Here is a 25,648-nt window from a genome sequence, read left to right on the forward strand (position 1 = left end):
TTTGTTGCTCATTGTCCCAATGCAGGGTCCCTTCCTTTTCCGGAATGAACTCGAGTGTCGTTGAAATTCAAACGCCAGCATTAAAGTAAAAGCATTCGATTTCACTGCTTTAATTTCAAAGTGCAGTTAAGGTATTCATAGCTGGCTACAATTTTTAGATTACACAAGCACAAATTAAGAGTGCGAGTTTTGTTTGCGTATTTTAGCTTACCTGTGACTGCAGCTCAGCTTGGTACGTACTAAATTTTACTATTGTTAATTGTTCAGAATCATTTAATTCAAGTTCAAAGTTAAATCTCTTATTTCTAAATTGCGTAGATTCAAGTAGCTTTTGAAATGATTGTTGAGGTAGCCCAAGACTAACTGTATTTTACTGAATTTCGGTATGCTTCAGAAACAAAGTTCACTATTAATCTCAGTCACTAAATTAACTTTCAATTTTCCGATTTTATTAATTCTTTTGCTAAATTAAGTCAGAGTGTAGCGAAATTTATTACTTCTGACAAACTTTCAGTTTTCACACGACACATGTCAACCTTCAGTTGCCACGCTTCTAGTGCTAATTATATGTGTAATAACCTTTCTTTTTCAGCTACTATAGTAATTGTCCTTAGGACTGGCGACCGTAATTTCCCCCAAATCTCAAATATCTAATTACCGCAAGTTAATTGTTGACGTAACGGCCGTACATTTACTTTCTTTATTAACTTTACCCCTTTTCAAAATTAATTTCCACCAGTTTCATTTGCATTTTTCCGTTCATTTAGATGTAACCCTTTCCTCCCTCTTTACCGACAGATTAACTTCGGTGACGATTGCTTTTCCCAAATTTCCATTAGGTACACGCGGTTTAATTTTTCACTGTCATTAAGGTCGATAAGTGAGGGGGAGGTTACACATGGAACACGAAACTAACTAACTTAACTATCTGACGTACGTTTGCTTCAAGAAATCAGCCATGACAGTAATTTTTCAGAATTCTTGGGAAACCTACAAATGTACTTTCCTACAGCTCGCCCCAGACTGTAGCCAGATCTGGTGATTACTCCGACAGTTTATATTGTGTCTGCAGTACTACGTTGTGCGGCTGTTCTGAATGCTGAAATTAGTACTCTCATAAGGGAAAATAATCCTTGCTGTTAACTTTCATACATCGTAGGAAATATATATTTTTCATTTTCTCTTCTTACTAGATCAAGTGGAAGTGTTTGTTTCTTATTCGCTGCCTAACACCTCTCATAGCAATAAATCAATAACTTTACAACATACCATATCGAATTTGATTTTTTTTTCTTTGAATTTCCTAAATAAATCCATCTTGTGGATGTTACGTAAGAGGAATGTTGACAATGAGAACATTCTATAGAGTGATTCTTCTTAAACTTCACAGTGCCGAAACCTGTGAGAAACGTGTCTCAAAAATATAGGTGTATTTTATGTATTTCAATTACGTAATTTCTTTGATGACAAGGTGTAAGGTGTCTTGATTTATTATGTATTACAAATATCGTTTTAATCAACGAACTAAAATAGTCGATACAGTGAAGCTCACTCCATTGTGGAGCCTGTCGACAAACAGCTCACTGATGATAGACCCAGCTACATTTCTTTGTGCCTCCTGTCTCCAGCTACAAAGTGAACAAGGAATAAAGTGTTTTGTTTTTCTGTATGTAATAGAAGTATTTTTCACAGTGAGAACTGTCTTTATTTAGAGAGTGCGTTTCAATGAAATGAAATGAGCTGTTAAAAGTTGGGCGTTGCGTTTCTCGAAGTCGCGGCTGTTACTTTACTTCTTTCGACCACTGTAAGAGAAGAAAAAATTGTCGTTAGTTTTGTAACAATAACTGTGTATAACGAGAGATTAAATAAACAAGGAACATGGTTTACATGCTGTACAATTGACATAATGTCATTGTACGAAAGTAGTAAAAATAAAGACGGCGTTAAGAATGGTGAAAGGTGAGATGGAGTGCTCGTTATTTTTGAGAGTATTTCTCCTGGGGGACAGCGGTCTGGCTAAACGAACTTTTAAAAATCGATTAAAAAGTCTCAACAGCAATAAAACATTTATTTACAATAGGTACCGGTGTCGGTCAGAATGTGACCATCTTCAGATCATTTACATCACGATGGTAAGCGGTGGCAGGGAACGGAGCAGGTGTTATGACTCCACGAACGTAAGCTGCTCGAGTGTATGTTCGTGAAGTCATAACACCTGCTCCGTTCCCTGCCACCGCTTGCCATCATGATGTAAATGATCTGAAGATGATCACATTCTGACCGACACCGGTACCTATTGTAAATAAATGCTTTATTGCTGTTGAGACTTTTTAATCCATTTTTGAGTGCTAATTGACTGATATCTGTTGCAATATTGAAGTGCAGATATTGGTATTGAAATAAAATTATACTGAACTACTCAGCCACTAACAGCAGCCGACACTGTGTGGGCCACCGGTTGTGTAGCAGTAGAGTCTCTGCGACGTGTGTGCCTGTGGCGGCAGTGCTGTGTTTGTATGGCTGCAGGAACAGTAAGGATTCTACCGCCATAGGCGTTACTAATTAAGCAAAGGAATTGCCGATTGAGGTGTTTGGTTTCAAAAGGATTTTCAGAGACCACTATCAGTCACAAAGTTTTGTTGACATACAATAACTATTTAATGAAGCTATATATTTCGGGGTACAAAACTAATCATCGGGGTATAACAGAAATACAGAAAATATTATTACAAAATTACATAACGATATTAAAGTAGTTTTTTACAGTCTCCGCATAGAAAGAAAAGGTAAATCTAACGATTAAAACATCACATGGTCACATTCTCTCTCACTGTAATATAATTTGATGACAAACATCAGAGATGTGACAGTATGATTTGCAAAATACTTTCCAACTAATACATGACACCATGACTGAAACATCGATAGTTAAATCGAAACAAGCTTTGTTATGACCGCCATCTGCTTTCTACTCCACTCCACCTACTCTACAGTTAATTATGATGACATGTTTTATGTTTCCTTTGTAAGTGTATGAACATTAATTAACAAGATACAAGGAACCACAGCAATGGAGGTAAGTGATAGCACCACAAGAAGACATCCCTTTCGTACGGACTAAATAAATGATTATTTAATTTTTTGTGTGAACAGCAGACCAACAAACGAAGTGAGTACTCCCACATTGAAGGCTTATCTTTTTTTTCTCCACAGGATGACCATGGCACAAGCGAAGATTGTAAAGGACGGCGTTAATATGTATGGGCATTTTTGTTAAATGTTTTTTTTGTACTGCCATTGTAGCATGAAGGTAAGGTTTGTGGTTCGAAACATGTTACTTCATTAAATAATTTTAGTATGTCATCATAATTTTGTGACTGGTAGCAGTCTGTGAAAAATCTTTTCCTGTTTTGGAAACATTAACGGCCGATTAACAGTCATTGTGGCTTCATAATAGGTTTGATATGCCTGTGTCATGGACTGCGCGCTGAGGTAGTCTGTCCGAGGTGTCGGGTCACGCTCACTGTGGACTTCACCAGTGTCCGAGGGCCTTCCTAGGCCACGACGAAGACCATATGGCGTTCATCATACATAAAATTGTAGACAACTCACCCACTCGTGTGACCACGATGGGCGTACGGAGGCTACTTTAAAGCTCAGTATAGGTAATGGCTTCAGCTGTGGCTTGCCTTACGCCGAGAGGCTAATCTCGCCTACACGAGTATTCTAGAACGAATACCAAGTAGCCTGAGCTCGGCAGTGGTTAAAAGTGGCTACCTCACAACTTAGATTCACTCTCACTTTAGGGATTGCCCGGTGGCGCTTTGTGCAAGGAGCGTGAGTTACTCACTGCTGGGAAATTCCTTCCGTGGAAAGTATTTGAGCCACTTACATCTCGGCCGAGTTCCAACAACTGTCTCTGATATTTCGATCTCGGGACCATATACAGGAGTGGTAACGGTGCAGGCACAATAATTTGTACCTCAGTCACGTATTATGTCTAGTGTAAAAGTAGGCCGTTTGAAGACTGTAGGTAAGATAGCTAGAAATATGGTGCATATTTTCAAGGTGAGCAATGTAATAAAGAAAAGACCTAACGAAACGCGATAGCAGGACCTAAGTGAAATCTATCGCTTAAAACGGTAGATACGAAGCCGAGCTCGAATTTAAATTCATGAGCTACTCACTATTCTGCGACATGCCTTTTTCTGTAGCCGTTTAGGCTTAAGTTTAGAGATCTCTAAGATTATACAGGTTATAGAGGCTGGCAATATATTACCGTGTTTATACGTAACATCGATTTTATCACGTTATTTTTGGTCTCGTACTTTTCGCAGGTAATGTGTTAGTCAAAGCGAACTGCAAATATCCTGAGTGACTCAACAAAATTAATATCTAGGACACAAACCACATAAGATTTACTGTTCAGTGCTGAGAAACGTAATACTGTTCGACTTTAGTATTTGCAAACTAGGAGTCTAATCATTCACGTGAAATTCTCAGAAATAGGGGGATTCGCGACGAGGCAAAGTAGATCTAATATAGAGGTTAACGCTGCTAACTTATTTTATCTGAAATAACTTGCTAGAAATATTACGAATCTCTTTTCATGGAGGTGAATAGTAACAATGAACACGTGAAATGAAGACCAAAGACTTTTCGCCATTTCATTGCCCTAGGTAGTGCAATGTGTATTTTTTCGATTAAGTCCCGTTCTAATTGCGCTCATATTTCTCCCATGGCCTACGACAGTAAAAAATACAATACTACTTCGGCACAATACTTATTAAATTTTATTGTACACTCATACTTGTTGAAGGAGATGTTCAACACCCATTTGGCTGCAATACTCCAGTCGCCTCTCCAGTGAATTATTAACTCTTTCAAACACCAATAGATCACTTCTTAAAGCTTGATAGCATTGCGCAATTCGTTTCTCCGCTCCGTCAACCATAGCAATGGGAGTGCTGTACACTGCACTTTTAGAAAGACTCCAAACAGGATAATCCAGAGGATTGGAGGGGTAGGTAATGGAGGTAAAATAACAGATCTTGCCCAAGCCATCCTCCTGGGATCACATTGGCACGTTAAACATGGTCTTTCATCATCATAAAAATATGCCGGTTCCTCATTATGCATGTACCACACACCCCAAGGTTGGACAAGAGGAATTTTTCAACCGATGGTATTCTCGACGGTCGAGTTTTCGAAGAGTAAGTGCCCCTATGAGATGGTCACCTTACCGCTAACCACAGACTACACACATTCAGTGAAAAACATTCCTAATATGATGACTGGTGACTCATGAACAGCCATCCGTTGTGGCCGAGCGGCTCTAGGCGCTTCAGTCTGGAACCGCGCGACCGCCACGGTCGAAGGTTCGAATCCTGCCTCGGGCATGGATGTGTTTGATGTCCTTAGGTTAGTTAGGTTTAAGTAGACCTAAGTTCTAGGGGACTGATGACCTCAGATGTTCAGTCCCATAGTGCTCAGAGCCATATGAACCATTTTGACTCATGAACATCGTATGTGGGTTTACGTCAAATATGAGCCCAATTAGATGTGGACTCATGACAGCTTGAACTCTGCTGGGGACATATTGAATTAGTTGCCTGAATGTCTGTGCATTAACTTCCCGAAGAAAACAAATCACGAAGGGACTGATGTTGGATGCTGTGGTCTGAAGCGAAGTGAACGTACTAATGTATACCAAAGGCGTTGCACTCGGTTCAGGTCGAGATTCTGACCAGGCCAGTCCATTTCAGAAATTTTATTGTCCAAAAACCATGGCCTCATTGATGTTGATTTATGATATTGTTCATTGTCGTGCTGAAACAGTTATCTTATACGAACCTTGTTCTTCTGTAAGCGCTACAAAATGCTGTAAAATACATAAGCATTTAGCGTTGTTATCAGCACAATAAGGGGACCACACACTAACCATAAACAACACCCCTATATTTTAACACGACTTCCTCCGTATTTCATTGTTGGCACTACATGTGATGGCTGGTAACGTTTTCCAGGCACTCTCCAATCCGAAACACTTCCATCGGATAGCCACTTGGGAAAAGCGTGATTAATTACCCTATTTACTCGTTTCCACTCATCTATTGCCCAGTGGCGTCGCCCTTTACATCACCACAAGTGTCGTTTAGTACAGAATATGTGTGGCTTACGAGAAGCTGCTCGACCATTGTGATGATGATGACGTCCCATACCCCGAGGAGCGTAGGGGACGATGCGGGAGACCCGCGCCACCGACTAGGCAACGTCCTAGCGAAGGTGGTTTGCCATTGCATTCCTCCTACCGTAATGGGGATGAATGATGATGATGAAGACGACACAACACTACCCAGTCATCTCGAGGCAGGGAAAATCCCTGACCGTGCCGGAAATCGAACCCGGGAACCCGTGTGCTGGAAGCGAGAACGCAACGCTCAGTCATTGTGCTAGTTTGCCTGCTCAAGAGTGATTCCTTCCACTGCTTTTACTCGATGTTTCTCACTCACCGTCCTCAATGCTCGACAGTGTTTTATGCTAAGGTCAGTGGTAGCTTGTTATCACACATTCGAAATTAAGTCACAGACGCATCGATTGCAGATCAATGTTTGACATATCGTTTTTGCTTCTACCGGATGGTTATAAGTAAATACACGAAGGTCCAGTGTGAACTGTAATTATCGTAAGGCAGCGAAACTTGGTAGATAAGATAATACTTTAATGCGGAACCGTTATACCCTTGAAAAACAATAGTTACTTTTTTGGCCACTATGTGCAAATTTGGCACTGTACAAACTCTAGCCGACTCCTCCGGTCCTCATATTCAACAAATCGTGTAAGCGGCAGTAAATAATACAATCAACATTATGCCATTCTTACTACTTGATTTAACTTTCCTGCCAACGTCCCATTTCTAATCCGTTACATACGGAAACATTTTTATTCATCTTCCTTGCATTCGCACACCAGATTTGCACCTGGTGGGCAAAATTGGAACTTTTTTTTTTCCTGAGCAAACCAGTGCCGTATTAACGCAGTAGCATATTCAATGAGTTTCGCTGTCATACAATAATTACAGCCCACAATAGACCTCTGTGAATTGCTGCATTTTAATTGTAAGCAACCGGCACTATCGTATACCTTCATATGTGTTAATGTACGCTGTAAATGACGATCATCCTGTATACGGATGTTAATTAGATGGTATCTTCTCAATGGAAAAGATGTTGGACAAAGTCACTGATTTTTAAAGAAGGCTGCGTCGAAATGGCAAAAATATTTGTTATACAGGGTGCTCCATTGATAGTGACCGGCCCAAATATCTCACGAAATAAGCATCAAAAGAAAAAACTACAAAGAACGAAACTCGTCTAGCTTGAAGGGGTAAACCAGATGGCGCTATGGTTCGCCAGCTAGATGGCGCTGCCATAGGTCAAACGGATATCAACTGCTTTTTTTAAATAGTGACCCCCATTTTTATTACATATTCGTGTAGTACGTAAAGAAATATGAATGTTTTAGTTGGACCACTTTTTTCGCTTTGTCATAGATGGCGCTGTAACAGCTACAAAAGTGTAAGTACGTGGTATCACGTAACATTCCGCGAGTGCGGACGGTATTTGCTTCGTGATACACTACCCGTGTTAAAATGGACCGTTTTCCAATAGCGGAAAAGGTCGATATCGTGTTGATGTATTGCTATTGTGATCAAAATGCCCAACGGGCCTGTGCTATGTATGCTGCTCCGTATCCTAGACGACATCATCCTAGTGTCCGGACCGTTCGCCGGATAGTTACGTTATTTAAGGAAACAGTAAGTGTTCACCCATATGTGAAACGTCAACCACGACCCGCAACAAATGATGATGCCCAAGTAGGTGATTTAGCTGCTGTCGCGGCTAATCCGCACATCATTAGCAAACAAATTGTGCGCGAATCGGAATTTCAATAACGTCGGTGTTGAGAATGCTATATCAACATCGATTGCACCCGTACCATATTTCTATGCACCAGGAATTGCTTGGCGACGACTTTGAACGTCGTGTACAGTTCTGCCACTGGGTACAAGAGAAATTACGGGACGATGAAAGATTTTTTGCACGCGTTCTATTTAGCCATGAAGCGTCATTCACCAACAGCGATAACGTAAACCGGCATAATATGCACTACTGGGCAACGGAAAATCCACGATGGCTGCGACAAGTGGAACATCAGCGACCTTTGCGGGTTAATGTATGGTGCGGCATTAGGGGAGGAAGAATCATTGGCCCCATTTAATCGACGACACTCTAAATGGTGCAGTGTATGCTGATTTCCTACGTAATCTTCTACCGATGTTACTATAAGATGTTTCACTGCATGACAGAATGGGGATTCACTTCCAACATGATGTATGTCCAGCACGTATCTCGCGTGCGGTTGAAGCGGTACTGCCGGCCAGAGTGGCCGAGCGGGCTGCCGGCACGGTAGCTCAGCGTGTTCGGTCAGAGAGCCGGTTGGCCTCTGTAATAAAAAACTGAGTGGAAGGATCAACCATCGAACTTGAACAGGATGTCTTGCAACGTCCGCAACGACCAAACACAACGATCAATAACGAACAAAATGCAAAAAAAAAGGCGCTACAGTCTGGAACCGCACTACCGCTACGGTCGCAGGTTCGAATCCTGCCTCGGGCATGGATGTGTGTGATGTCCTTAGGTTAGTTAGGTTTAAGTAGTTCTAAGTTCTAGGGGACTTATGACCACAGCATTTGAGTCCCATAGTGCTCAGAGCCAATTTTTTTTTTTTTTTTTTTTTTTTTTTTTTTGAAGCGGTACTGAATAGCATATTTCATGACAGGGTGATTGGTCGTCGAAGCACCATACCATGGCCCGCACGTTCACCGGATCTGACGTCCCCGTATTTCTTTCTGCGGGGAAAGTTGAAGGATATTTGCCATCGTGATCCGCCGACAACGCCTGTCGACATGCGTCAGTGCATTGTCAATGCATGTGCGAACATTACGGGAGGCAAACTACTCGCTGTTGAGAGGAATATCGTTACACGTATTGCCAAATGCATTGAGGTTGACGGACATCGTTTCGAGCATTTATTGCATTAATGTGGTTTTTACAGGTAATCCCGCTGTAACAGGATGCGTTCTCAGAAGTGATAAGTTCAGAAAGGTACATGTATCACATTGGAACAACCGAAATAAAATGTTCAAACGTACCTACGTTCTGTATTTTAATTTAAAAAACCTACCTGTTCGTCTAAAATTGTGAGCCATATGTTTGTGACTATTACAGCGCCATCTGTCACAAAGCGAAAAAAGTGGTCCAACTAAAACATTCATATTTGTTTAGTGCTGCACGAATATGTAATAAAAAATGGGGGTTCCCATTTTAAAAAACGCAGCTAGTATCCGTTTGACCTATGGCAGCGCCATCTAGCGGGGCAACCACAGCGCCATCTGGTTTCCCCCTTTAAGCTAGAGAAGTTTCATTCTTTGTAGTTTTATCGTTTGACGCTTATTTCGTGATATATCTGGCCCGGTCACGATCAATGGACCACCCTGTATATTAATCACGGTTATCCTCTACCAGGCATGTATTGGTACGTACAAGTTGATAGATCCACTGGAGGAGCTGCTGCTGGACTTGCTGAAGGAGCCAGAGATGCCGCCGGGTCTTCCGCCGCCGCAGAGAACGCAGCCGGGCTGGTGGAAACCGCCTCCGAAGCCCGGGTGGTGACGACCGCCGCCGAAGCCGCCCCCGTACGGTGGGCCAAAGGCCGCCCGAGGAGCTCGGGGCGCCCCTTCTGCGAACACAAACAACGGAGCTTCAGCTCAGGCCAGTCTGGTGTCCGGCCAGCTACGCAGCCCAAATCCAGCAGCTGAGGCAGCTCATGCAGCTGTGGCAGCTCGAGTAGATAAGGGAGTCCAGATGGTACAAGGCGGCAGTCCTGCACAGCCAGGAGAAAGAGGCGGTTTTCTGCTGCGTACCTGGACACAGTGGGATCAAGAGGAACGAAGTAGTTGACAACAGCGAATGCATCTTGCCAGGAAGACAACACAGGCTGTGCTACGATGGCTAACGAAGATGGTGACCCATGTGTGCGAGACACAGTTGTCGGAAATGACAAGCAACAAGCTGAAGTCAGTTGACCGGAAATACGACCGTGGCGCATTTCCTTGGAACCTCACTCGAGGGTATCAGACGGATGCCATATTCCTTGACTTCCGGAAAGCGTTTGACTCCGTGCCCCACGGCAGACTCCTAACTAAGGTACGAACATATGGGATTGGTTCCGAAATATGTGAGTGGTTCGAAGACTTCTTAAGTTATAGAACCCAATACGTTGTTCTCGATGGTGAGTGTTCATCGGAGGTGAGGGTATCATCTGGAGTGCCCCAGGGAAGTGTGGTAGGTCCGCTGTTGTTTTCTATCTACATAAATGACCTTTTGGATAGGGTGGATAGCAATGTGCGGCTGTTTGCTGATGATGCTGTGGTGTACGGGAAGGTGTCGTCGTTGAGTGACTGTAGGAGGATACAAGATGACTTGGACAGGATTCGTGATTGGCGTAAAGAATGGCAGTTAAATCCAAATATAGATAAATGTAAATTAATGCAGATGAATAGGAAAAAGAATCCCGTAATGTTTGAATACTCCATTAGTAGTGTAGCGCTTGACACAGTCACGTCGATTAAATATTTGGGCGTAACACTGCAGAGCGATATGAAGTGGGACAAGTATGTTTTGGCAGTTGTGGGGAAGGCGGATAGTCGTCTTCGGTTCATTGGTAGAATTTTAGGAAGATGTGGTTCATCTGTATAAGAGACCGCTTATAAAACACTAATAGGACCTATTCTTGAGTACTGCTCGAGCGTTGGGATCCCTATCAGGTCGGATTGAGGGAGGACATAGAGGCAATTCAGAGGCGGGCTGCTAGATTTGTTACTGGCAGGTTTGATCATCACGCGAGTGTTACGGAAGTGCTTCAGGAACTCGGGTGGGAGTCTCTAGAAGAAAGGAGGCGTTCTTTTCGTGAATCGCTACTGAGGAAATTTAGAGAACCAGCATTTGAGGCTGACTGCGGTACAATTTTACTGCCGCCAACTTCGCGGAAAGACCACAAAGATAAGATAAGAGAGATTAGGGCTCGTACAGAGGCATATAGGCAGTCATTTTTGACTCGTTCTGTTTGGGAGTGGAACAGGGAGAGAAGATGCTAGTTGTGGTACGAGGTACCCTCAGCCACGCACCGTATAGTGGATTGCGGAGTATGTATGTGTATGTAGATGTAGATGTAGATGTAGGGACAAAATGGTCCTCACCCGCCTGTCTATTGTACAATACACGATAAAACACGCTTGCATTTTTCTACTGGAAAATCCACAGGGATGCAGTGTTTGTTGAGTAGCACTCACAGTTCATCATTTTTTTTAAATCTTATTTGCCGACAAGAGGGGCATCTTTCTCCTCCCAAACGACTCAACCTCAACTTTATGTGATAACGAAACGATAGCACAAAAATTCTTGAAATACTGGCTCGTATCGTAGCTCTCACCAAATTTTATTGGAAGGAAACTATAATGCCTTCCAATATGGTTGATTCATCTAACTCAATCAACAGAAAATCCAAGATGGACTGCAACAATATAATGAAAAGGGAAGTTGCTATTCACCGTATGGCGGAGATGCTGCAGTTGCCAGAGACTGCAGTCATGTTTGTGTTAGCTGCGTTTGCGTCAGTGTGTGGATGTGGATGTGCATGTTGTGTGTGAGTGTCTGTCGTCTACTTTTGATGAAGGCCTTACTGGCCGAAAGCTTATTTGTGACAGTCTTCTTGTTGCGCCTGTTTGCGACTCAGCATCTCCGCTGTATGGTGAGTAGCAACTTGCCTTTTCATAGGACCATCTTATTAACTGTTTAGTCAACACTTTCAATGATCAGAAATATTGGTGGATTTTCTGTGACATATATCGGGCGAATCACCTAAAACTTGCACAGAAAATATTGCGGAAATGGAAAACGCTGTTGATGTGTGGTTTTCACAGAATGGCTTGGCCATCATGGGCTCGTTTTATTATAATGAGATTGTAATAATTCTTAGAAAATGTGTTTTTGTGCACATATACACTTTTTTAAATGGAACAATGCCTTCTGACATTAATAGACTAAAATTAGGTTAAATTAGAAGGCCATTGGTGTTCGCTGCAAGATTCTAGTGCGAGATTGTAAAAGAATTATATAAATTTTTTTATGAATATATAGATACTAGTTCAACTACCAGAGATTATTGCGTAAAGCATTTGCTGAACAAAAGAAGCTTTACGTTCTTCGTTTATTAGTTTTAGAATAAGTTACCTTTCGCTGTTATCCTGTCCTAGTGTTAAGACTTGTTGTGCCATTTCTTACAGATAAAATTGGGTTAAATAATGAAAGTGATTTTGAAGCAGAGCGATTTCGTCTTTTGTGATACCATGGGTCCCATCTCCTGAAATTCTGGAAAATTATTACTATTATTTTAATTTTATGCAGAGAATTTAGATGCAGTCGACGATCTTCACGGCGACGCTGCTCAACAATAGAGGTACGTGAACGCGTTCATCTTTTTCCTTCCGTGGCCGCTACCGTCAGTTTCAATATATTTGCCGCGACATTCAGAACCTGCAATCTTTCTTTTAATTTAATTTCGAAGTCCACACATTTACGTTCTAGGATGAAGGAATGCATTTAACTGTAATTCTTTTTATCCAGGCCACGGGGGATGATTACACTCAAAATGTACGTGCCTTTATCCCGTTCGTATGTTCGCATACATCTGAATGTGTACAAGCGTAACTATATTTCCTACACAGTAGTAACGCTTTTTTTTGCCACTCATTCGCGAATGTACGTGCCCTCTTATTTGATGTAGTCAGTCGGCCGTATTCTTTAATAACATTATTTGCAATATTCAGTGGCTTAGTTTCCACAATTGATCTTTGCCTGTGTCGCAACAGCGTTTTACGCGAAATATTTGTTACGCGACTTCCACAATAACTTTTATTTCAAAATTTCGACAACCTACTGAATAAATGTTTTTCTAACAACAACTAGCAAAACATAATAATATAAGAGGACGCATTAAAAGCTGATAGTGAGATGTCGTATTTCGAAAAAGTTCCCACACCGACACTTGTTTGTGTCATTCAACCTACGTAGTTACTAAGTACAATGTTATTGTGTTTGCTCACAGTGTGCTTGTGTGTTCTTTGAGTGTACTGTGACTTGCAAGTCAGTTAGTGTGTGACAGTCTAAGCAGTAGGTCGTGAATGGACGATGAGATTTACCAACACATAACAAACCGACATGCTCGTCGTGAATGAGAGTGTAGGAAAAATGCACTTCGTTTTTGTACTGTGTATGCGGCACGATATCACAATAGACGTCAACCACTTCGCCTCAAGTGCTAGAATTTCAGCGGAGATGTCCGAGCAGGCTGCAGTAATACGTTGTTGCGTGTCATCGGGCGTAGTTGGTATGTCCGTCTAGATAGCGTCTTTCAGCTTTCCCAACAGAAAAAAAGGTCTACAGGTATCAAATCTGGATAACGGGCCGGCCAATGTATAGAGTCTCTGCTTCCAATCCAACGGTTCTGAAAGAGTTCGTGAACACATGCTGTGGTACTTCGTGCCCTATGAGCTGGAAAGTCATCATATTTTTAGCACAGGTTCCTCCTAATCTGCAGAGCAACGCCTTCTAGCATCCATGGAAGATGGTTTGCTAGGAGGCTGCTATACTTGTGCCCTTTGAGTGTTCCGTCCATAAAAACCGGGTTTGCGCGTTGATGTTTCACTATCTCACACAACACGCTTACACTCCATGGGTTTTGACGTTCCGCCTGACAAAGCAACAGGGGTTCTCAAGAGGCCAATAGTGCATGTTTCGGTGTTTTAACTTGTCCCACTCGTAACAGAGAGAAATAACCATAGGAATAAAATAGGAGAGATCTGAGCTCGCGTGGGTAGATTTAAATGTTTATTTTTCCCAAGTTCTGAGTGTAACGGTCGAGAAATAGTTTCGAGGTGTTTCTGTGGACCTTCTTCCAAGCACTTCGAAGCGAACTGCAAAATAGTGATGTAGGTAAATGACATCTAGCATATTCTTGAAGTCCTATATAACAGTTCTAAAATGTCACTGATTAATATCTCTTGTATTGTAGTGTTTCGGGAATTTCTGCGTAAATTCTAGAACTACTCGGCCTTCGACCGTCTAGAACACACGATATTTTAAATTTAAGTGTGAGAATGTCTATCTACTGCGCGTCGCCTGTCTGTGTGTGCAGATCCGATGTTTGTAGTAAGAAGACTGTAGACACGGCGGTCGAACGGCACCGACAAGTGTTTGCCGGTCGCGCCATAGAATTGTAATGAAAGAACACGTCAGACTCGAGAAACTTCTGTGTTATTCCGTACTGTTTTATAACTTTGACTATTGTACTATAATAATAATGTGCGACGAGGGCCTACCGTCGGGTAGACCGCTCGCCTGGTGCAAGTCTTTCGATTTGACGCCACTTCGGCGACTCGCGCGTCGATGGAGATGAAATGATGATGATTAGGAGAATCGGAGAAAATCTCCGATCCAGCCGGGAATCGAACTCGGGCTCTTAGGATTGACAGTCTGTCGCACTGATCACTCAGCTACCGGGGGCGGACGCTATTGTACTGAAGAAAAAAAGGAAGAACACTTGAAATATTGTTAAGTGGATGCTCGTCTTGGAGAGGATAAAACGTGTATTCCGATTCAGTAAGAGAATGGACTTGGTTTTTAAGCCAACTTTCTCTTATGTGTAAGAGAACTTTGTTTCTAACCTTTGTATACGCGAGGAGACTTACTTGACAGTGTTTGTTTATGAGATTTGTAAAACTTTTGATGTTTGAATATACATCGTTAGCTGAAGCAAAAGAAACTACGTGCGTCTGCTTATTTTTTATAAGTAGAAAGGGTCTTGAGAAATTCCTGTTCCTCGCAAATATACTTCGGAGAAGAAGGGAAAAGTAGGTTGCAGAAGCAAGCTACCCAGCAAGGTAGGTCGGCTGACAATCTCAAGTAAGTCGTATCGATAAAAAAGTGGGAGTTTACACACATACTTCCCCACTTCGTGTCGTCCAAAGCGTTTGAGTATCCAATGCAAAGAAAGAAAATTGCGGAAAAACTGTCTTTTAAAACCAATGACCTAACATTTAGGTCGCAAAGTAGTGGTATCTTGTGAGTTGCTGGCAAGTGTGGGTTTCACAAAATGTAGACTATAGTGGGTGTGTTCATCCATGAGTTAACCTAAATACCACGGAAACAAGTGATTACGAATTAGCTAGACCTACTTTCTGAAAAGAAATCATTAGTGTTATGAGAAGGTTAGGTGATGTTTTGACAAAGTGACAAGTGAAACACGGTTGTCAGGCTTCCACGAAACGACATTTGTACAAACTGTACTTATGAATTTGTTATAATGATAGCAAAACAGTACCTATTCGCTAACCTTCCTTCTTGGATACTGTGAGGAAATTTAGGAGCTTAGTTCTACCTCCTGGTAATATTAGAAATTAAACAGAAACAAAACTACATTATAAATTTCTGCATCTTAGTGAACATCATAGATTTGAAATCCACTTCTGAACGAAGATCTTATCCAGACTTCAGCACGCTTCATTGATTCAGCCAAATGTAGTCATATTGCTGCTGCAAGCTTCCTATCTCATGGCATCTGCTGCCTTACATGAGATCGGCCTCTAGGTCTTCTCTTAAGTGTTGGAATCCAATCAGCAAACAACGCCCTTGTTATCAGCAACTTGGTAATCGAATAGGTGGTCTGTGTCATTGGTTTGCCCTTGTGTTCGATTCTCAATCCTGAAAATACTACTACGACCGGACGTTGGCCCATGGTGCTCTCACATCAAGAACTCGGCGTACTCAACCAGTAAACTAAATGACACAATTGTCGAGCCGGACGTTGTTTACCTGTTTACTATGGTTCCACTTAATAATGTGTTGCTACAGGTGAATCGGATGATGTTATTTCAGTTGGCTAGATTAATCTTCTTGAAAAGGTTACAGGGCAGGAGACAAGGACTTGACTAGAAGAGACAGTCAGATGTCCAAGTTTGGCCTCTCAGCATGGCAGGTGAGAAATGATTTGGTATCTTGACCAAAGAGACAGTTGAAGTTGGACGAAAAGCATCACATACCGCGACAAGTTGGTTTCGAAGGAGAGGGAATGGTAGTGGAAAGGCAGCACAATGTCTTACAAACGAATGTTCAAAATAATTGAAAAAATATGTTTCCTAATTGCCTAACATACTAATGGTACAACTTCGTAATAAGTATCTACTATCTACTATGTACTGAACTGAAAGGATATAATTTGTATGAGATCTGTATATTATTTTCTTAGAAGTTTCTGGCGTTGCCTATTAATACAAGTGGAAACATCATGAACTGGAGGTACAATGCTACTGGAAGCTTTTACTCTCTGAGCCTTTCGGCCTTTCAATTGCAGAATAATAGCGGTGAAGGGAGAAATAACTTCGAGATATCAAGGAAATTGTCTTATTGCTGGTGAATGTTCAATATATGTTCCGGCATCTTCAAACTGATACCAAATGTAAACGTCTTTGAACATATAGATGGAGAAGATAAATAGTTGTTTCATTTTGAGGCAAGACTGTGTTCGTTGACATCTGAAGTATTTTATTTAAAAAAATAATATAATAATCTTTAAATGTAACAACGAAACTAATTTTAACGCCGAGTGTATGACGTAATGTAATTCGCACAGACCTTCCAGACACATCAGAATGATTAGTAGTGTCAGGTAATATGGCGTGGGAGTCGTTAGGAACGGCTCGGTAGCCACGGTTTCGGAACTACGGTGGAAGAGCTTTTGTTGTGCCACACGTTTCAGAATTGTGCAAGCGAATCTAATATACATCAGCGGGAAGGCAAGTGACGTCATTTTCTGCGAACAAGTCTCGCTGAGTCTCTGGCTGTTACGGCAAGCATCTCGCAAGCCTATTGCTTACAAAGGCTAAGTCTGACGATGATTTCAAGTGTGTCTGACACACACACGAATGGAAACAGTTCAGTATGGCCAAATTTTATTTGAGAGAGTCTAATTGGTGTTGGTGCTGTTAATTTCGTTAACAAACATATTGCGCCAGTCGCACTATTAGCACGCGCATGAGAACGACGCTTGCAGAACAGCACTGGACCCAACAACTCTTGTGTACACACGCTTCACGGTCGGAAGTTGAAGAGAATAGTAGTTACATTTCTAATGATTAAATAGCAATTAAAACTGTATTATGTCCAAATTAACCTCAACAAGCTGTAATGTCTATGTGGCGCAAAGAACACCATTCCGTTTATTCTTGACCGTGGACTTCATAAAACCCTGCATTCAGTCATTCACGTGCAAATGATAGAGAGTTTATAATTATTAGTAATTCATTTTTAGGTTTCCCACGCAAGTTTACTGAAATAGGTTAAAGAACAGTTTCCTACAGTGAGTCAATTAATGCACTTGTTAAGGCGGAACTAAATTCATATATCAAAATTGTTTGGAAGGATAATAAGACGGATAGAAGGCACAATAATATTACCCACACACCACAAGGGTAATTCATTCACTGATTTAAAAAACATAAAAGTAATAAATAATAAATTAGTTATGAGCGCCTTATAGAAACGACATGAGTCAGATAAAAGGCACAGTACCATATCATACAAATTAAGAACTACGTTCCAATCTAATCATTACAGTTATATTACATGACAAATTTATTTGATTGAAAAATCTCTTGACTAACGTCAGTTATTGGGTATGTCTGACTAACATCAGTGTAGTGTTTTCTACGTAAATGTGAAACAGAAGAATTAACATGCAATCTCCCCAATTTTTTTATTCCTCCCTCCAACAACTCCGAAACGAAAGAAGCAATAGAGGTAGTGATGCTCACGGAAAATATTCTTTCAATGTGGGCGCTATAGCTTAGCATGTCAAAAGACATTAGCATTTTCTTACGTGGAAATTTCATTTTCGATCACTCAACGCAGATTCAGCTCGGTTGCCATAGAAGCACACGTCCCTTTGGCAAGTACTGAAAATCGTTGACGTTTCTTGAGGTTGTCCCGTGACTAAGGAAGGTTGTTCGCAGATGGCGTTCAGCTGTCACATCTGGTTCTATTCGACGTAATTCGCTTTAGTGACTAAAGAACAGCTGCATTTTGCAACACGACTCCAACAGACCAAAAGCGGAGAAACAGAATGTCTGTTAAAACGTCGTGAGAGTGTAACTACAAAGAAAGTTGTACACTGACCGAAACTTCTTTCGTTCTTAGCTGCCAAAAAAGTAGTAATGGGCCTCACAATTCAGTGACGTTAGGAAACGATCACAGTTCTAAATCATTATTGCCAGCGCTTAATATAACTATGCAAATAGATACGACCTATTCTATTCATAACGGAACCTCTCTGAGGTACCACTCAAAGGAACTAATTAAAGATGTAAAAAACAGAACGAAAATACCCTCAGGAATTGCAAAGTAACGACCGACAATATGGCCACACAAATGAAAAAATATTTAATCTTCACTACTGTTAAAATTATTCAAAAAAATACAATACTAATTTAATCCGGTTTGTTTGATAACTCCTACTGTATGGAGCGATTGTTGATACATAATTTCTGTGAGAATATTTCCCTAGTAATTAACTCCCATGTAAAGTAATCTTAAGATATGATGCGATTTATGCAATATTTGCAATCAGAACTGTTAAGGAAACTTACCAGCAGCATTCCTGTATTTCTGCAACATTTTATCCATATATTCACCCAGTAGATGTACAATTTTTAGAAACAGGTTAACACGAGGTTAATTTCCACTCATTACATGAACATGAGTGTAGAAACATGCAGCTCTCAGCACGTTAACCAATCTCAATTATTTATTGACAAAGCAGAGAGATCTACATGCTACATTGTCTCCTACATTTATGGCTACCAACATCCTTCAACGACTGATTATTTCAGTCCTTGCTGTATACTCTTAAAGGCTATGGTAAGGTGAGTAGCAAGACTCTCGACAAATTATTTTCGATGATGCAGACATGTAATACTAAGGCAATAGATTTCAAATCACGTTAATCAGACAGTGAATATACGACCTATTAAAAATTATGTTAAATACTATTTCAATTATTTAATATACGTGTGAGTGTGTTTGTTAAACATTGTTTCCCTATTCACTGAAAAATGCGATTCTGCTCATACTTACCACTCAGTTGCTCGGCAGCAGCTAATTTCGAGAGTAAGGGTCCATGGTAGTCTATGGCAGCTGAAACAGAGAAGTACTTTTATTTCAGAAACGCTGTGAGCAAACAAATATATTTCAAGGTAAATTACACCTCTTGTGTGACACAACAGGCTACACATATGAATACTACTAATCAAATAAAAAGGCACATTATCTAAATAGTTCGAATGTTGTTGTATGTAAATTTGGTTGTGAATTCCTAGTTCACATAACTCGGATGACAACAAGTGTGGTCCTTTACAAGGGTACCATATGCCGTCTTTTCATTCAATCTCAGCAGAACCATTACTCTGTCCTGAACTACAACCTTGCTGACAGACTTTTTAATGCGAAAACATATCTATGATGTTATCTTGTCAAATCTGATGCAGCAAAAACAAGTGAAAGACAGAAACTAACTAAAAGTTGAAAGAACGAAGGCTTTCACGACCATATGGCATTGGTGCTGGTAAACTTTTCGGGGTATAAGGTCGAAGTCCACAAAACTCTTCTGTTCCTAACGTTTCGTCCAGGACTCCGCTGGACATCTTCAGAGCTGTTGCTCTGAAGCACACGTTTCGCTCCTCCGTTGAGTCTGCAGATGTCTAGCGCAGTTCTGGACGAAACGTTGGGAACAGAAGAGTTTTGTGCACCACGACCTTATACTCTGTAAGGTTTAATAGCAGCAGTAATTAAAAATTATTAGGGTATTAAATTTAAGACAGTTATGCAGCTGCTAATTTTTAGTTCTGCCAGCCATATTTCGTTTCCAGCTAAACTTGACATCACAAAAATATTAAACACTTTCCTTATTAGCAATATCATCTTACGGACTTATTTTCCAGACCTAAACAGTCATTCTGTAATCATCCCAAGTCAGAGTAGTCCCTTACTCAGAGAAGAGGGCAACAAGTACAGAAACCCTGCATTGCCATTCTAGACAAGGTCCTACGAGCTGGAGGTGGTTTTCCAATGTTTTCCTATGGCCCGTTATGCACCGTCTGTGTTTTGTGGATGTCTGTGATGAGTACTTTTATAGTGTACCGTTAGGTTTGCTTTGTTACGGATGAAGGGAAGGGGGAGGGTGATATCCGATGCTGGCACATACACTACTCCTTTCTAATAGCTTTAAGGGAGCCTCCAGGCTTAACTAACTCATCCACAGGATGGATCATCGTCCACAGCGTCACATGCACTTACTTCATGTGACACTGTGGAGAGGTCTGCAACTTAATGGAAGGTATAGACGCGAAGGCAGTTGATTAGGAACTTCACGCCATCACATCTCTTTACCTTGCCGCAAAATTTTCCAGCACCGAAATTCGAACCTGTTTACCCCCAATCGAGCGCCACCAGCCGTACAAGCATTACTGAGTATGGCTATGGAAGCAGGTCTGTGATATTGTAGTTGCTACAAAATATAGAAAATACTACGGTTTTCAGTACAAAGAAAGACTACTCTCAGTCGTATTTCCGGCTTTATATTGTAGGAAATATTCGTCCATACAAAAATGCGTATATACTGAAGAGCCAAAGAAACTGGTATACCTGCTCATATCGTGTAGGGCCTCCGAGAGCACGCAGAAGTGCTGAAACAGGACGCGGCATGGACTTGACTTACGTCTGAAGTAGTGCTGGAGGAAACTGATACCATGAATCCTGCAGGACTGTCCATAAATCCACAAGAGTATGAGGGGTTGGAGATCACTTCTGAACAGCACGTTGCAAGGCATACCAGATATGCTCAGTAATGTTCATGTCTGGGGAGTTCGGTGGCCAGCGTAAGTGTTTAAACTCAGAAGAGAGTTCCTGGAGCCACTCTGAAGCAACTCTGAACGTGTGGGGTGGCGCATTGTCCTGCAGGAATTGCCCAAGTCCGTCGGAATGCTCAATGGACATGAATGGATGCAGGTGATCAGACAGGATGCTTACGTACTTGTCACCTGTATGAGTCGTATCTAGACGTATCAAGAGCCCTACATCACTCTAACTGCACCCTCCACCATCTTTAACAGTCCCCTGCTGACAGGCTGGGTCCATGGATTAATGAGGTGCTCCATACCCGTACACGTCCATCTGCTCCATACAATTTGAAACGAGACTCGTCCGACCAGGTAACATGTCTCCAGTCACTGATAGTCCAATGTCGGTCTTGACGGGCCCATTCGAGACGTATGGCTTTGCGTCGTGCAGTCATCAAGAGTACACGAGTGGGCCTTGGGCTCCGAAAGCCCGTATCGATGATGTCTCATTGAATGGTTCGCACGCTGACGCTTGTTGATGGTCCAGCACTGAAATTTGCAGCAATTTGAGAAAGGGTTGCATTTCTGTCACGTTGAACGATTCTCTTCAGTCGTCGTTGATTCCGTTTTTGCAGAATCTTTTTCCGGCCACAGAGATGTCGGAGATTGGATATTTTACCAGATTCCTGATGCTCACGGCACACTCGTGAAATGGTCATCCGGGAAAATCCCAACTTCATCGCTACCTCGGAGATGTTGTGTCCCATCGCTCGTATGGCGACTATAACACCACTTTCAAACTCACTTAAATCTTGATAACGTGCCATTGCAGCATCAGTAACCGATCTAAAACTGCACCAGACACCTGTCTTACATAGGCGTTGCCGACTGCAGCGCCATATTTTGCCCGATTACATATCTTTGTATTTGAATATGAATGCCTGTACCAGTTTCTTTGACATGTGAAGTGATAAAACTTTCATCATATTAAAAAAAAATACTTATCAACCTTTGATATTGTACAAGTAATTAACGTATTCCATTCACCTGTTATTTCGCCTTTGGTACAAAAAAATTAACTATTATTACTGCAGTGTTTTATTGTACAACTATTACTACTGAAGTGTTATTTTGTGCCACGTACTGCAATTGAACGAAATTATTCAGTCATCGACGTTTCAAGAATGCGTTTGTGTACCTGACATAAATTCCATAACTATCACCTTACTAGAAATATAATCTTTGGACAAGGTGCAGATTTTCCTTTCCCCCAACCGACAGAATGTATAGGACAGCAACGAAAAATAACTATAGGAGTAGAAAATAAAGGTTAAAAATAAAAAATACAATTAACTAATTAAATTAAATGGAAGTACTCTTTAGAGGAACGCCGTGGTTGATCTAATCATTATTGCTTCTTTTATTTAATGGGATAGGAATCACAGATTTTATTAAAACAACTACCGGTTTCTACAGCCATCTCCGGATCCAGTGTTGCAGCATAAGAAGCCGATCGATGTAGGGACACATGAATTATCATACGGTAAAAGAAAGGAAAAAAGAACAATAATTTAATGTAATGGCGAATGCATATGGAAGGAGTGCAGTTCAATGTTTTTTACCACTCCCAGAAAGTATAAGATTTTTGTTGAATCACTCTAAGAGGACAACGAAATGGTTCCTTGGAAATTCAACAGTTTATTTCTTCCTCCAGACTCCAGCTGCTCCTTCCGAAACAATTCGCATGAATATTAATTTTATATTGAATTGTGAATTGATTGTCCCTGTAGTCCCTATACGAAATGTGTCATTGTGTTCACCATTCCCTTTCTCTCGTTGGTACTTTTTTCTGTGAGCGTAAGCGTAAGTCGATAGCTGGCGGTAGAATATGCAACGCCGTTAACTTGATACTTCAATCCACGCTCATTCAGAGGGTCAAATATTAAGAAACTCTGTTATTATTTCACCCTTTAACGTAATCATTTGGACAACGTTATCATCCTATTATGTAAATCAACTAAACATTACTACCAATCGTCTCAAGTAAAGAAACAAGAAGATTTCGGAATAAATCATTATAATTATGTAGCAACTGAAAACTTTTCATAGTGTAACTGGCATTATGGTACAAAGTGGACAAATCAGTAAAAGTATCTGTTACATGAGAAATCATTTGTACCTCACGGTTTTGAGTGATTTTTTTTCGCTTTCCGAATTCTACATCCGGCAAGCTCACTACAATTTCAATAGTTGTGTAGATATGATTTCTTTTCGAATTTACGTAACTTGGCACACCTTTCAACGATTCTTTTACGAGTTCACTGCGCGATGGCACCTAAATTCCGCCCTCCTCTTGAATTACAGCGAAATATTTGTCTGCACTGAATGTTTTGTTCGCAAGACATTTTAGCTCTTCCCAATAGATTGGCGTAGATACACTTTCCGCATAGACTCGCAACAAGGAGTTGGCAAAGGATAAATATGTGAGAAAAATGAAACTATTTCTGTCTCATATTCTGCAACATGTAAGTGGAAATTTTTCTGCTCTCCGTAAGAAAGCACTGAATGCAGCTTGTTTATGATGTTTGGAAGACTTATAAGTAACTGTCTGTGTTTGTTGGCTTTCCGTGTACATTGATGTTCAGAGCCTGATGTAGATACGACAATAACTAATGCAGTATGTCTGTAGAGTGGTTACATATTTCTACACAGACGATTGTTAAGATGGTAAAGCAATGTGTGTGTGCAGTTTGCGCCCGCGTCGTAGATTTTTCATGAAAACTTCGGGATAGAATCATAAGTGTTTTACATGAATATGTAATTTAATTATCAGTCCTTTTAGTGTAATGCTTACACAGAACGGTATAATGGCTACAGAGTAGATAAATCACAAGTTTGGACCGTCATTCGCCGCTGTATACCAGCTACGTGTAAACTGCTTCGCGCTCGTTTTTCGTTTCCTTTCGAACGCTGCCGTAGCTCTCGCATTCGTTCGGCACTGGAACTTTTTGGCTTTTTGGATTCCGTCAGACGAGAACTTTCCTCTGACTTGCGTTTTCTGTAAATCTGAGCATATTAATGTACGAGTCATATGAGATGACATGTTTCATTACTTCGTAACTTTCAGTTTTATACCGATTTTCACTTATAATCCGGGGAATATTTTTATTCTCTCGCTTTGTATCATAGTAGTGCTCCACAAGGTCTTTACAACGGCAACCGAATCAACGTCTGAGTTAAAAATGTTTCCACACCGCACCAATTTAGAACTATACTCAAAACTAATATCCGTAACGATTATGCATATGCGCCTACACTGGCACGATGACGTCACAGACAAAACTACTGCGCTACTATAAACACTGTTGTTTATGCGGTATTAGTCTGAAAGATATTATCGATTCATCAGATTTTTTTTTTTTTTCACACGAAAAAGTTCAACCGACGAGCGTATAGACATTTTCCAGTCAATATATCGGGCACAGGAAGATATGAAAAGAGTAGCAGAGAAAAGATTCATATGATGGGAATAGAAAATCAGTTATATTTAAACGCTACAGATGAGAGCAGCTGACCTGAGAGACTGATGAGAAGAGCACAGACAGCCGCCAGGAGTACCACCCGCTGTGTGAAGCACGCCGCCATTATGGTACGGGTAACGCAGCAGAGCCGGACGACACTGTGGCGCGTGTTTGAGTGCGTGCCCTCTTTTATACCAGCAGGAGGCAGACGGACGCCAAAGCAGTGGGTGCGCCGGCGCCGGTAAAGCCCCGCACACACTCAAATTGGCAAACAAGGCTACCGCAGAGGTTCTTGACCGCCTCTTCTCTGCATACGACGCCGCCCTAGCCTTGCTGACGTATTAAGATTTATTTAGAGTCATTGACCAAACATTTGGCAACCCGTCTACTCACTAAATAAACACGCGGGGACGGTTATAAGGGCGTTGTAAGATGTGAAGCCATCTAAGACAACAGAGACATTCAGTCGTATTGCACCAGTCACTCATGCTTTACTGCGAACCTGGTGAGGCTTAGTGGCTAAAGGTTGGTACGTTTTGAAGCCCAGAACTGCCAACTTTTCACGATTTTGGAATTAATTTGCTCATCTGCTCCCGTCACTAAAAGTGTAGTGTGTATGCCCGCACACCCACCGTCGTCGCGACTGCACAGATATCGCTTCGCCGTTTTCCCCCGGCAGCGGAGCTGATCTCAAACGTTTGTGTGTATATTGTCCCGGCTAGTTAAGAACCATTCCCTGCCGTGTGGATCGGGCATAAAACATCTCTGAATCACGTTGTGGTTTGTGTGTATATTGTCCCGGCTAGTTAAGAACCATTCCCTGCCGTGTGGATCGGGCATAAAACATCTCTGAATCACGTTGTGAATCTAATTGTGTGAACTATCAGTTGAAAATTGATCTCGTTTTCTATTTCCAGAGATATTTCATTCACTTTCGACCACGACGGATCCAAAGACAATGATTTTATTTATTACTCGGGAATAACATAGCAATCGGGTTCCAGTCTATTTTTTCTCATTTTTTTCCAAAAAAATTTGATTTAGTTACCTTCGTAGTCAA

General features: G+C 41.2%; 1 protein-coding gene across 1 annotated transcript; it reads right to left on the reverse strand.

Annotated features, from left to right (window-relative positions):
• Positions 1–1,682: 1,682 nt before the first annotated feature.
• On the reverse strand, positions 1,683–24,740 carry LOC124709213. Its single transcript, XM_047240823.1, has 4 exons — positions 24,643–24,740; positions 19,308–19,367; positions 9,606–9,801; positions 1,683–1,802 (listed from the first exon to the last, which is right to left on the reverse strand). The coding sequence occupies exons 1-4, from the start codon at positions 24,710–24,712 to the stop codon at positions 1,787–1,789; spliced, it is 342 nt and encodes a 113-aa protein (XP_047096779.1). The 5' UTR covers positions 24,713–24,740; the 3' UTR covers positions 1,683–1,786.
• Between the last annotated feature and the right edge of the window lie 908 nt (positions 24,741–25,648).

This window comes from Schistocerca piceifrons, chromosome 1 (assembly GCF_021461385.2).
Source record: "Schistocerca piceifrons isolate TAMUIC-IGC-003096 chromosome 1, iqSchPice1.1, whole genome shotgun sequence".
NCBI classification, from domain to species: Eukaryota; Metazoa; Arthropoda; class Insecta; order Orthoptera; family Acrididae; genus Schistocerca; species Schistocerca piceifrons.

What these genes read in the sequence shown, in the direction of transcription:
- LOC124709213 (XM_047240823.1), bottom strand. Translation starts at nt 24,712, where the DNA reads ATGGCGGCGTGCTTCACACAGCGGGTGGTACTCCTGGCGGCTGTCTGT. An exon ending in TCTTCTCATCAGTCTCTCAG is followed by an intron (nt 19,368 to 24,642) that starts GTCAGCTGCTCT and finishes TCTCTGTTTCAG; the next exon opens with CTGCCATAGACTACCATGGA. An exon ending in TGCTGCCGAGCAACTGAGTG is followed by an intron (nt 9,802 to 19,307) that starts GTAAGTATGAGC and finishes TTGTGTTCGCAG; the next exon opens with AAGGGGCGCCCCGAGCTCCT.